This window comes from Alosa alosa, chromosome 23 (genome assembly GCF_017589495.1).
Source record: "Alosa alosa isolate M-15738 ecotype Scorff River chromosome 23, AALO_Geno_1.1, whole genome shotgun sequence".
Lineage (NCBI taxonomy): Eukaryota > Metazoa > Chordata > Actinopteri > Clupeiformes > Clupeidae > Alosa > Alosa alosa.
The window spans coordinates 347,223-360,990 of record NC_063211.1 but is presented as its reverse complement, the minus strand read 5'-3'; the positions used below and the strand labels follow the sequence as shown (position 1 = coordinate 360,990).

The 13,768-nt window shown below is 44.9% G+C and overlaps 2 protein-coding genes across 2 annotated transcripts in view; one reads left to right on the top strand and one right to left on the bottom strand.

Moving 5' to 3' along the window:
* Nucleotides 1–5,451: 5,451 nt before the first annotated feature.
* On the bottom strand, nucleotides 5,452–9,405 carry kics2 (KICSTOR subunit 2). The gene is made up of 3 exons (XM_048234815.1): nucleotides 8,176–9,405; nucleotides 7,347–7,638; nucleotides 5,452–7,172 (listed from the first exon to the last, which is right to left on the bottom strand). Exons 1-3 carry the CDS (start codon nucleotides 8,414–8,416, stop codon nucleotides 6,299–6,301), a joined length of 1,407 nt encoding a protein of 468 aa, XP_048090772.1. The 5' UTR covers nucleotides 8,417–9,405; the 3' UTR covers nucleotides 5,452–6,298.
* Nucleotides 9,406–9,546: 141 nt separating this feature from the next.
* The window catches only part of parp12b (poly (ADP-ribose) polymerase family, member 12b), a 31,296-nt gene continuing 27,074 nt past the window's right edge, over nucleotides 9,547–13,768 (top strand). The window contains exons 1-2 of the mRNA XM_048235611.1: nucleotides 9,547–10,128; nucleotides 10,945–10,969. Of these exons, the coding sequence (XP_048091568.1) occupies nucleotides 9,650–10,128; nucleotides 10,945–10,969 (504 nt within the window). The 5' untranslated portion in view covers nucleotides 9,547–9,649. The remainder of the gene's footprint in view (nucleotides 10,129–10,944; nucleotides 10,970–13,768) is intronic.

Here is a 13,768-nt window from a genome sequence, read left to right as displayed (position 1 = left end):
TGTGTGTGTGTGTGTGTGTGTGTGTGTGTGTGTGTGTGTGTGTGTGCGTGCGTGCGTGTGTGTGTGCGCATGTTCTCTCTTGGTGCTCCACCCCCCCTGGGCTTCACCCTCTGGGCAGGTGGGGTGGATAGTCATGTTCAGGAGTGTTGGCGGATGGCCAGTATTGCAGCTTTTCACCACAACGCTACCACAACGCTACCTTAACTACAGACTCCAGTGGCTGTGACACACACATACTCACAAGCCGGACACTAATGTTTTCAGCCCACACCCTAGGCCACACCTGGACTGGTCACCACTCACACACAATGTCCCTTGCACTGGTCACACACAATGTCCCTTGCACTGGGCACCGCTGAGATGCCTGAACATCTCATTTACCCATCATGCCTCTGGGTGGGGGGTAGGGTACACAGGAAAGTGCCTTTGGGAAAGATCCCCCTTATGTGTGCGTGCGTGCGTGCGTGCGTGCGTGTGTGTGTATATGTGTGTGAGTGTGTGTATGTGTGTGAGTGCGCTCATATCTCTCTGAGCAGTAGTGTCATGAGTAAAACATTAAATAATAGAGCTCTTTCCAAACAGTCATTAAAATGAATGAATAATATAATAAGTATATAAACAGTTAATCCATTGATGTTGCACTTTTATGTATAGGACTGTGTGTTTGGCATGTGACCTTATAAAAACATGTTCCAGTGCATTGTAATGGGTGTCTCAATGAATGTCTTTGAAATAAAGGAAGTGCTTCTTTCAAGATGACATATATTTGTCTATGTGTATTTTTGTGCAAAGCCATCCCAGATAGCAAAATCAGATTGGCAGATAACGGACCGCTGGTGGTATGCCATTGGTCCGCCATTGGACCACCTTCCTTAAATTTAACTTGTCATGAATATTAAGAAAAGTTAATCAAATGATATATGGAGTATAACTGAACAAATGAAAAAGATTTTAGACCAATAGTGGCAAAATATTGGGCAATTTGTCTGCAACCCGCCAGAGAACCTATGAGCAAAAGTGGACAGCCAGCTATGCCCCCAATGGACCGACAGTGGTCCGCCAGCTATCTAGAATGTTATATGGCCCTTTCAAGATCATAGGTCATTGATGATCAGTTGGTTAATTTTATCTTATGCCATTCGACATACATTAATATCATTCTCACTTGACTAGTTTAATCCAACCTCTAACGAAAGGATCTTGTTGGAGGTAACATTCTCTTTTATAGATGGAACACAACATATTTTGTTTACCACAATATGTTTCGTTTACTTTACACAATACAATACCAAACATGACATATTTTGGCCCTGGACACATCTCAGCAAGCTTGAGCACAATCACAAGCCTTGGCCAAATTAACAATAAAACTAAATGCCATTTCATTCACTTTTATTGGTACTGACACAATATGGCTTTACTTCCCATTCAAATTCAACAAGAACCAACCCTCTGGATCCAAGACAGAGCCAGTCAGTCCAACATCAGCCGGTTATGACCTGACTGTGCCTAACATTCTACTCCGCCAATAATGTCCAGTTTACTTCATCTGTACACGAGCAAGCTGTACTAAGCAATCTGTTACTATAGCAAGCTGTACTAAGCAATCTGTTACTATACTGTAGCAAGCTGTATGTACTAAGCAAGCTGTTACTATACTGTAGCAAGCTGTACTAAGCAATCTGTTACTATAGCAAGCTGTACTCAGCAATCTGTACTCAGCAAGCTGTACTCAGCAATCTGTTACTATAGCAAGCTGTACTCAGCAATCTGCTACTATAGCAAGCTGTACTCAGAAATCTTACTTAGCAAGCTGTACACCAGCAAGCTGTACTTAGCAAGTTGAACTTAGCAAGCTGTACTTGAATAATACAATCAGAGAAGTGAGCCTGTATTCTTTCCTTAAGAAGATCCTGCAAAACTGAACCCAATAAACGGAACTAGGAATGAAAGTATTCTCCCAGCACCACTGAACCAGTGTGTATATTACAGTAAGTCTCCCAACCAGGGGCGGAGTGGGGCACTAAAATCCACCGGGAAAATTCTGACGGCACCGGCCAAGCTCCCCCTCCCAACACCCCCCCCACCCCCAAACACGCACACACATCAATAGCACAAACAAAATATATATGTCAATTTAAAATACTAATAGGCTACGTATAGGCTACATTTGGAGAAAGGAACTATGGATAGTGCTAATGCAATACAACAAGCCAATCAACCACAAACCAGGCACTCAATAAATGTGTAAGGAACTAGATATTTAAGTGCAGTATAAAAACAGCTTTGTGGGTGGATGGAAATTTCAATTGCTTAAGCATCATGGAAGGACATATCTGGGCATCATAGTTGCCTGTAAAAAAATGAAAGAAGGCCTAGCCTACAGACAATGCCTGTATACATTTTAAAGAAGGCCTAGCCTACAGACAATGCCTGTATACATTTTAAAGAAGGCCTAGCCTACAGACAATGCCTGTATACATTTTAAAGAAGGCCTAGCCTACAGACAATGTCAACCTAATAACACAGGTAATTAAATAATTGAAAAACCAGGCACATTGAATAGGTTTGTAGAGAATGATTAAAGTAGGCCTAGTTTCAATGAGTTCCACAAACCATTTATCAGCCTGAGTGGCCCACTAATTAGTCATTAGGCTAGGCCTAGGCTACATATCAACTTGTGCTAGTTTCTGCCTAGCAATAACGTCAATGCTTTAGCTCCGCTAGCCTTTCTCAATTCTCTCTGCCTTCCACCCATGTGTAAAACAGCAAGTAAGCAACCACGCAAATCCGTCGACTGTCAAAAATCCTGTAGTTTTCCTCGAACTTGATCGCTTGTAGGGTCATGCCATTAGACGAGGGGTCGCTCATTTATCCCCCTACATTTCTGTAAATAGACTTGACCTGCAATCGGTTCATTGGATAAACCAGAAACACATTCCCCATTCCCAGGAGGCTTTGCTCCATTCTAGCCTAGCCCTGCGTTAATTTAAGAACAAACAAACAAATGAAAATTTTTTTTTTTTTTATTTTATTTGTGACCATGAAAGTTCTGTAACGCCTGAATAAGACAAAAATTAATTAAGATAAAAGATTAAGGCCAGCCTACACAAAAATCAGCGGAGAGATTAATGTGCAGGGTAACCATGAATGACATATAGACAGTGAGCGAGTGGTATAAATATTGGTTGGACGTTTTAGAACTGAATTGTAGATCTCGGAGGTTTTCACGGAAATGCATATCTCATGTACGACTCATCGACTCTGTAAGTAATGCTCTATGGGCCGGCCGACCGGGGAAAACTCCCGATTGCAACTCCGCCCCTGCTCCCAACATTTTTGAACCAGTGTGTTTGACTTTGCTACGTGGCTCTTTGCCATGTGGGTGCTGTTTTTCAGCTGCCTGTGGAGAACAACCTGCAGACACAGTATGCTGCCCAAGCGCACTGGGTGACGACCTTGATTGCCTTTTTGCTGAAGTCAGTCTGTTGCTCTGTTCTGGCTGACCTGAGCCATCTAAAAACAGCCGAACTCCCCCTGTGTGTGTGTGTGTGTGTGTGTGTGTGTGTGTATGTGTGTGAACCTGGTGAATACACTTTGTGTCTGTCTGTGTGTGTGTGTGTTGCATGCACAGCTTGTTTGCCTTTGCTGCCCTCCACACAGAGACACTTATAACCCTGACCAATGGAGACACCACTAATACCCCTGGCCAATGGTGGAGACACTAATAATCCTGGCCAACGGAGACACTAATACCCCTGGCCAATGGTGGAGACACTACTAACCCTGGCCAATGGAGACACCACTAATACCCCTGGCCAATGGTGGAGCTGACGACGTGTTGTTGACCAGCTCTAGTGTACACTTCACTTCTCCTATGTGAGTTCATCTCTGTAGATGCATGACCACTAGCCTGACGAGCCAGACCCACATTAAAATGTAGGGTCTGGGCACTCACCGTTCGCAGTGCTCAGTCCGAGGGGCGGGATAATCAGTTGTCTTTCAAATTCCCTCTGCATGCAATAGGACAGCGGCAGCGCTATGAGTCCCATGCGTTTCCCACCAGCGGAGCTAGTTGGCTAGTTCAAACGTTTGCCAATTTAATAAAAGCTTAACTCGTGTCACACTGTTCGCCAACAGCAACATTCATCTTATTTGTTTTCAAGTAGCAGGGAATTCAAGCCATACCGTTGCAACTCTGCCATCAATCATTATGTTAAGCCCACCGAACGACTCTATACACGATTTCATTGGCCTGATTGAGTTTCAATTTCTGGAGCTCACAAGCCAACAGAGAGTTGCTAGACTAGCCCTGGCAGCAAATGTAATTTGCCGCTAGGGGCGCGTCTAGATTTCTAGGCTGCATGACCATAGGAACCTTAATGAGAACTACAACTCCCATGAGGCGTGTGCACTGGGCCGCTGCATGACCATAGGAACCTTAATGAGAACTACAACTCCCATGAGGCATGTGCACTGGGCCGCTGTCTCTACGTCCTTGACTAGATTGTAAAATGCAATGAGTATGTGGTGGTAAGACAGAGATGGGAAAAGATAACAAACAGCACTATTAGAAGTGACTAAGATAACAAACAGCATGCACTATTAGAAGTGACTAAGTGTGTGTTTTTGTTTGCTTTTGCCAAAATAAACACAAACTAATTAATACATTCGCATTGGCCTTCAATGGCCCTACAGTATGAGAATGACCAAATGGCCATGAGACTGTGTGTTTTGAATACGATCCTCTGGCGCCACCTCCTGGCTGATCCACCCATAATTCATTTGGAACACCACAAGTGTCTTGACTATCACAGGGTGTGCGACAGTGTCTCCATTGGCCAGGGTTATTAGTAGTGTCTCCATTGGCCAGGGGTATTAGTGTCTCCATTGGCCAGGGTTATTAGTAGTATGTCCATTGGCCAGGGGTATTAGTAGTGTCTCCATTGGCCAGGGGTATTAGTGTCTCCATTGGCCAGGGTTATTAGTAGTATGTCCATTGGCCAGGGGTATTAGTGTCTCCATTGGCCAGGGGTATTAGTAGTGTCTCCATTGGCCAGGGTTATTAGTAGTGTCTCCATTGGCCAGGGGTATTAGTAGTATGTCCATTGGCCAGGGGTATTAGTGTCTCCATTGGCCAGGGTTATTAGTAGTATGTCCATTGGCCAGGGGTATTAGTGTCTCCATTGGCCAGGGGTATTAGTAGTGTCTCCATTGGCCAGGGTTATTAGTGTCTCCACTCCATCCGTTTATTGTGGATTTTCTCAAAATAGCACCGTGCGCAAAACGACTGGTTTCGCCTTGCAGGGTCACAAATCTACACTATAGGATAGGTCGCCTTTGATTAAAAATCAACTGCTACATCATTAAGTGTAAATGCCATTATGAATGGAATTGCTTAAGCGGCCACACACAGTATACACTAGACAGAATGCCCACACACACCTACTGTAGGGTGACAGATTCATCTTACAGGTTCAAAACTTTATTATGTATTTGGAGTCTCCAGAACATACAGATATCTCAACCACGCTCACCATAATGATCACTTAAAATATTAGTCATCTAAAATAAACCTCCAAATAATCAGATGTTTTGACATAGCAGCATTTTGATAGAGAAATTGCTTGGAAAGGTTCAAGAGCACTTGTTAGATTCCTATCTCACAAACAGTGACTTAAACTTAAACAGAGACTTAAAATATCAAGTAAAAAAATAATGTGCCTGTGTTGTTCACAAGAGCTGCAACCACCTTCTTTGGTCAAGAGTCAAGCAGACAGGCAGTTGCAGACACACCTACAGGCAAACTGGACCACTAGATGTTCAGAGTAACAACTTAAAACAAAGACGAAATGGACGCCTTTTTAAAAGGTTACACACATTTATGTGTTATTTCAAGCAAAAAGGCTTAGCATGTGTTTAGACCAAAACATACAATCAGTCCCACCTGACATCAATCATCACAACTACTGCACATATGCACCCTCTGCAGAACCTGCACAACCTCAATATCTGGGCTTGCACTCCTCTCCAGTCCTGTGTGTGTGTGTGTGTGTGTGTGTGTGTGTGTGTGTGTGTGTGTGTGTGTGTGTGTGTGTGTACCTGCGTGTGCGTGATCTCAGCCCTTGGACCCAGGCTTGAGCCAGCTGAAGGGCTTGGTGTGTGTGTGTGTGTGTGTGTGTGTGTGTGTGCATGTGTATGTTCTCAGCTCTTGGACCCAGGCTTGAGCCAGCTGAAGGGCTTGGTGTGTGTGTGTGTGTGTGTGTGTGTGTGTGTGTGTGTGCATGTATGTATGTTCTCAGCCCTTGGACCCAGGCTTGAGCCAGCTGAAGGGCTTGGTGTTGCGGAGCGAGCCGGTCAGCTCCAGCAGGAAGGCCGTGATGTAGGAGTCCTTCTCTGGCGTGCCGTCCGAAGATGACCCTCTCTGAGCCGGGCGGTCAGTAAGATGACCACCGGTGAAATGCGGCTCGGGCCGGGACAGGAAGTAGGTGCTCTGCACCTTGTCGTCGTAGAAGTGCACCACCTTGTCCAGCGCGTTGAGCTCGGCCCCGCGGTCGCTCATTATCATGATGACGCGGCCAGTGCGGCGGACCGATAGCCGGGCAGCGTTGGGCCAGTGGCGTGACGGGCCTTCGAGGATGGCGGATACCACCACCGCCCGGGAACTGGTCCATTTAGCGGCTCGCATCCAGTGGGGGTGGTGGTAGCCGTGGCCCTGGAAGCTCTCGTGGCCGCGGTTGTCGAAGACGAGTGAGACGCTGGCGGCGTCGTGCTTGCGGATGAAGGAGGATGCGCGGCCGTAGTAGTCGGGCGAGGTGCGCGCAGTCAGCGCCTTCATCTCCGCCGCCAGCGTCTGCCGGCTCAGTGTCTCGTGGAAGTAGAAGCTGAACTTGGCCAGCAGTGACCCCTGCAGACGCTGCAGCCACACGTACAGGTGCGGCGGCTGAGCGGCCTTCTGCGATTGGCCACCGAACAGGTGCTTGCGCGTCTCGCGCTGGCGCTCGAACAGCTGCGCCCAGGCGGTCAGCTTGGTGTGGGCAGCGTGCAGGCACAGCAGCGCGGGCAGGAAGCGCCACTCACACACCTCCACCTGGCACCGCAGCAGCTGGCACAGAACGTCCACCTCCAGCTGGAAGCAGCCCTCCATCCGGCTCAGGATGGGGTGGTGGAACCTGGGGTCAGGGGGCAGAGCAAATAAACACAAATAAACACAAATAAACACAAATACACACCCACTTGGAGCCACATTCTACTGATCGTATACCATTCCATATACAGACACACAAATAAACACAAATAAACAAACACAAATAAACACAAATAAACAAACACAAATAAACACCCACTTGGAGCTGTACTTGTGCAGGACGCTCTCCAGCATGCTGACCAGCTCCTCGGAGTGGACGCTCTTCTGGTTGGCCAGCGCCAACATCTTCTCATAGAAATCTGCGATCTCTGTCCGAGCCTGCGTGAAGTGGCACAGTTGCTCGGACAGATGGGATAGCAGGTCCTCCAGGAAAGGGGCGGAGCCTGCGGAGGAGCTGAGCCGGCCCATGGAGATGACCTTCTTTAGCTCGTTGAACACCGAGGTGTACGTGGTCCTAATGGAATCTTTCCTGCTGAAGAATGACTGGCCTCCTGTTGCAATTAACATGAGACAACGTTAAAATTTCCCCTTGGGGATCAATAAAGTATCTATCTATCTATCTATCTATCTACCTAACGTAGAGTATCATCATAAAAATATTGGGAATTCAGATGATCTTAATGGTGATAGAAGGAAAGCATTAACCACCAGGTTTCACTTTCACTCCTGTCAGAATAACCTTCCACTGCAGAGTTCTGTCAGTAACATGTGACCTTTGATGCCTAACTTCCTGGAATATCAATAATTATTGTTATGTAGTATTTTTACAGAGAGCATGTCCATAGCCTAACACATACACACACAGTTATTGCTGGACCAACCACCTTCTAGAAGAATGATGGTAACAAATAAAAATCAATATGGTTTTAATGTGAAACTGTACATGTTAGGCAGCTATGATCATATTCATATCATATTCAAGGTGTCTCCAACTAAAAAGACTCCATCAAGTGTAGACTAACACGATTTCCCTAGTACATCATGATTCATGCCAAGTGTTTATCCACAAAAATGCAAAACGCCCGTACCCAATTTCTGACCGAGGAACGTCATGTTGTGGTAGGCTTTCTCCGCAGCAGCGAGGTGGGCCAGAGCAGCTAGCAAAGAGGCCCATATGGGCCCGGCGCTCTTACTGATGTCCTTCTCCTTCTCCACGTAGTCTTTGGCTCGGTCGAACGAGAACATCCCGAGCTGAGTGAAGAAGCTTTCCAGTATCGCCTGCTCCCTCGGAACCGGTCGCTGATCGTCGTTCTTCGCCGCCTCCGTCATGTTTGAAAAATAATACAGATGGTATAATGCACTGGCTTGTCGACAAGCTGACAACTTCTACCAACACAGAACTAGCTTACTAGCCGTTTATTTGACAGTAGCTAGCTAGCATAGCGCTAACAAGTTGGTCCAGATTCTCCTAAATGCACTCTTTTGCCCGTTCTTGCTCAATCCTTCCCGATTCACCGTAGAACCAGTCACCATAATTTTACTTAAAGAAGACATGATCGCTTGACAATCAACGACTTTGAAAGCCAAGCGTATCCACCGGGCACCAGATCATGGGTCTCTGCACTCCATGTTGGTCGCATGACAACAATACGGCAAGCGCCACATGACAGTTATAGCGAGCAAACCATGGCGCAACCTAGTAGCTATACTGCCACCCCGTGGTCGGCAACAGTGTGACACAAACAATGTATCAGCCAGGACACAATGTATCAGGACACAACAAGTAGGCTTACAATGTTAGAGACACATTTTTTCGCATCATTACAATCGAGCGGAAACCTAGCCTACTTTTTTTCAAGTAGAATGAAGCCCTTATGCCACTTACTTCTGTATGAAAACTGTTCCTCTTATTGAACGTTGACATGGTCAGGGCAACGCTGCATGTGTCGTCGTCAGCAACCATAGTTAGCGTTTTGGCGTAATTTTAGTGGGGGTGGTGGACTATGTAGACTAGAGTATGTGTAAAATGAGTATCGAAATGGCAATGATTGCTCATATTCCCGCTGTGTTAAAAGTGGGCATATATGTCGAAGTTCTTGGGCTTGCTGAAAGCTTCTGAGCTCCGGGTGGTGAACACGCGCGACATCAGTGAGCTTGGTGCAATGAGCAGCATTTTTATCAGCTGCGGACTCTCTTATCAAAAATTGGCATTTTACGGCGGTCTAATCTTAACACAAACATATTGTTGGTAGGTTTACTGTCCTTGGGGAGATTAGAAAAACTAGGCTAAAAATACTGAATGAGTAGGCCTATGAACGGCTGCTGCATAAATTAATAGTGCATAGATGAAAATGTGCTTATCATGAGAGATTTTAATTTAGAATTTCCCTAAATGTTCCTCTTGCTAAGCCACATCCGCAACGCCACAAATTTCACCGCATTCTGAGGCGCAATCTGTGGTGGGCTATGCAAGTCAAAGCCTTGCAATCCTGTGAATACAGCATCACTAGTGTAGCCTACACCAAATAGAACCAGGTAAAACACACTGTATTTACGCAGGGAATGGATGCCGGGGAACACCTCCTTCTTGGGGGCGAGTCCGCACTCCGCAAACCGACGCATCAAAACACGAGCTTCCGCTTTCGCCAGCTGGAGTCACAGCACGGCACCGAATTCCGGTCGAGGTGCATAAGAAACTCTAATAAAATGTCGAACTACGCAAGAGTTATTCATCATGCCACCAGTATATTATGCTCGAACAAAGGCGCCATGGACTTGCTGCAGCTCTATCGCAAAGTCTACCAGCGTTTTGGTACCGAAGAAGACGATTTTTGGTACATCGTCAAGAAATGTCCCAGGTTCGCAATAGTGAAGACCAGAGAGCGAACAACGGGAGGAGAGTGGGGGTCCGACTGCGTCGTTGTTGCCAAAACATCTCTTCGGCTGTGTAAGAACTACTCTAAGCAAGAATGCGAGGACTGTCAAGAACTCCATCTTTGCAAATATTTTGTGTATGGAAACTGTCGCTATGGCAAAGGCAGGTGAGTGGCACACACAATGGAATGAAACGCATAGGTTTCGTTTCTGCTAGGATGCAGACATTTCTGAGGAAACCGTCTCGATATCAGAAGTTGATTTGATTGGTAGGCACATCACCAGCCTTTGTGGTTTACAGTAGCTTCAAATGCTGGTGAATTGGTTCGGATATGCAAACAGTGCCATCTCGCATCCCGGTTTGTCTGACTTGGAATGCCAAAGCGACAAGCTGGCATGCCACTCAACTATAATTAGATATAGATAGGCCTACATTACTCTAGATAGGCTGTATTAGAGTAATGTAGGCCTATCAGAAGTAGGCCTACATTACTCTAATAAAGCCTATCAGAAGTAGGCCTACATTACTCTAATAAAGCCTATCAGAAGTAGCCCAACTATAATTAGATATAGATAGGCCTACATTACTACCCTGGCGGGCCATCCTATATCATTGAAATGTATAGTCTGGAATCGACCCATTCACCTCGCTTAATCCAAGGGGCGGGCAGAGAATTGTCTTTCAAACTGCCTAGGCATGCAATAGGCCAGCGCTACGACCATATCCGTATCTGGTCGGCAAAACGGCAAATACATCCTTCTTCGAAAGGAATGACTTAAGTGCATTGTGTTGCTCAACTTTCAAAGAACAGCACAAGTCCAACTCCTCCAAAGTTGACGCCAACGCCGATTCAAACTGATGTCTAGTTATTGGTTAGGGTTAGGGTTACCTGATGGGTTAGGTGGTTAAGTGAGGACAATGCTGATACTTTCAATAACTTTTAACTCCCATGACGTGCAGTGTGTGTGTGTGTGTGTGTCAGGAAGCCGTGTAAGTACTCCCATGACGTGCAGTGTGTGTGTGTGTGTGTGTGTGTGTGTGTGTGTGAGGAAGCCGTGTAAGTACTCCCATGACGTGCAGTGTGTGTGTGTTTTTTGTGTGTGTGTGTGTGTCAGGAAGCCGTGTAAGTACTCCCATGACGTGCAGTGTGTGTGTGTGTGTGTGTGTGTGTGTGTCAGGAAGCCGTGTAAGTACTCCCATGACGTGCAGTGTGTGTGTGTGTGTGTGTGTGTGTGTGTGTGTGTGTTAGGATGCCGTGTAAGCAGAGGTGGAAAGTAACGAAATACATTTACTCACGTTACTGTATTGAGTAGTTTTTCTGTGTATTTTGTATTTTTTAAGTAGTTTATAAAATCGTTATTTTAAATTTTACTTGATTACATTTTGAGTGAAGTATTGTACTTCGCTACATCAAAAATCCCATCAGTTACTTGAGTAAAAAAAAAAGTTAAGACTAACAAAAACGGAAAAGGAGAGAAAAAAATCGCGCCCTAAACCACTAGCCTAGTGATAATGATCAGCATGTAGCCTACAACAGGACATGAATCAAGCTGGTGCCATGCAGTCTTTCTGAAAGTGATGGAGACTAGATCACGAGATGCATCAGATTAGCCTAACCTATGAAAGGGTATTTTCCGGTATTCCAATCGGTTGTCTCAGTTCGTTTTAGCACTAATGATTGCGGAGATATTTAAGCAAACACCATGGGATTTCATATTTTGACGTTTGTGCTCACTTTTCTTTGGAAATAAGTTTATTAGCAGTTGTTTCCCCTCATTTTGATGTCTCTCTTTTTCCTGTTTTGGCCTTTTGTTTTTAGTGACCTGACTTGGCTTTCTTGGAGAAAGACATTGCACCAGCAGCAAAACAATTAGCGGTCCACTACTAGCGATGCTCAACTAAATAAACAAAAGATAGGCCTTGACTATGAATCGTGCAGGCGGACTAAACCATTAGCTCTTTAGCAAGGGAGAGTGCGAGTGACCTTACACAGTTTTCACTATGATTTGTACAAAATCCAGTCAGTCAAACTTTAAATTTCGTCTGACATTCATTTTGACATTTAATTTTAAAGTTAAAATATTCAGGTAAAATAAATATATGGTGGAAATAAGTATTGAACGCTTTTTTTCCCAGTAATTAGCCTAAACTTCCAGTGAGTCTATTCGAAACTTTCACCACACATTATAGAAACACACATATAAAAAATCCAAACATAAGAGTTTTGTGTATTAAAGTGGAATGACACAGGAAAAAAGTATTGAACGTGCCTACTGAAATTTCTTCAATACTTTGTGGAAAAGCCTTTGTTTGTAAAGACAGCTTCAAGACATTTCCTGTATGACAAAACTTATTAGTCGCAGTATCAGGTCTGATTTTGGCCCATTGTTCTAAACAGATTCCAGGGGTCTCTCTTGTGAATCCTGATCTTTAGTTACTTCCAGAACTATTTAATTGAATTGGCTGCCTTCAAGTCTTTCTGGAGCTTTCTCCGAGTGGTCCTTGGCTCTTGGAATTGACTATCCTTCTGACTCCCTGGTCAGAAATATTACGAGGAGATTCTGTGCATGGCTGGTTGATGATGCAGTGATGTTTCTTCCACTTGCAGATAATGGCTCCCATGCTGCTTACTGGAAGATTCTGATGTTTTGAAATGCATCTGTAACCAGTTTCATTAAGCGCTTTCAGACACACGTGTAAGACCGGAGGTTCTGCCGATGTTAAACGGTGGGGCCGTATATCTGAACGACATAACCGGTCATATGGAAGTCCGAATTTACCCGGTGTTTATACTACTCCCCCCCTAGTATTTCCTCCGGACATTATGTAAATGTGCTGTGTCTGAACGAGGAGTAGAACATGCGGTTAAAATTCACACCTAGTGAGAGGGCGTGTTGGTGACGTTTCTTTCGTGCGTCCATGTGGTTAGATCTGACTTAAATGCCAGTGTTATGATGGAGTGGCATAGTGCTGTCCAGAAAATCTCCGACCTGGAAAGATGCAGACATCACGGAGCTACTGTCCATGAGGGCATACAACATTTTGATAGAACACCTGAAGGGAACGACACGTTAGCCTACAACTGCACGGCAAGGACAAACGAATTCAGAAGACTGAATCATCATAAGCAGAAGGCGCTGAAAAGGCAGTAGCCTACAGCGACGTCGTTGACGACAATAACAGGAGTATTTAATAAATTGCCAACACGGTTTTCTGTTCATTGATAGCCTTCATGACCTGCTGAACTCGCTGATATTTGCTGAGCATATATGCCTAGAGAAAATGAAAACGAAGAAAACCCAACTTTGTTCCAAGCTCCTTACGTAAATGCGACACATGGGGAGAGGATGCTTTTAGAAAAAATAAACCATGAAAAAACGAACAACTTCACTGTTATTAATGTTAGTATTTTGTTTGTTGCTTAAAAATGAGTATGATCTTGACGTCTTGAGTTAGCCTACTGAATTGGCTGGTAGCCTACCATAAAGTTCTCTCTCCAACGCAAACCAGATTTGGGGTTCTATAGCTAATTCTGGTACATAACATTGAAAACAGATAAATGTGTTTATTTGAAGCACTATACAAATACTGTAGGCTAGGTCAATTTCAAGTGCGGTCAACTTACGTGACTAGCCTACTTCAAGTATTAGCCTATGCACAATAGATTTCTCTTCTTTAGCCTACATAATGCATAGGCTACACTTTGTAAACAAAAAGCAGCTGTGACAGGCAGCGGCCGCATATATTCTGCGTCATATCTCGCATCTTGTGAACTCTACAAGCCCCCACCCCTCACTCGACAACCA

Bases quoted from the DNA above. Each gene is read 5' to 3' on its own strand.
- kics2 (XM_048234815.1), bottom strand. From the start codon at position 8,416: ATGACGGAGGCGGCGAAGAACGACGATCAGCGACCGGTTCCGAGGGAG. The intron at 7,639-8,175 runs GTACGGGCGTTT...TAATTGCAACAG, and splicing joins GTTCCTCGGTCAGAAATTGG to GAGGCCAGTCATTCTTCAGC. The intron at 7,173-7,346 runs GTGGGTGTTTAT...CCCTGACCCCAG, and splicing joins CTGCACAAGTACAGCTCCAA to GTTCCACCACCCCATCCTGA.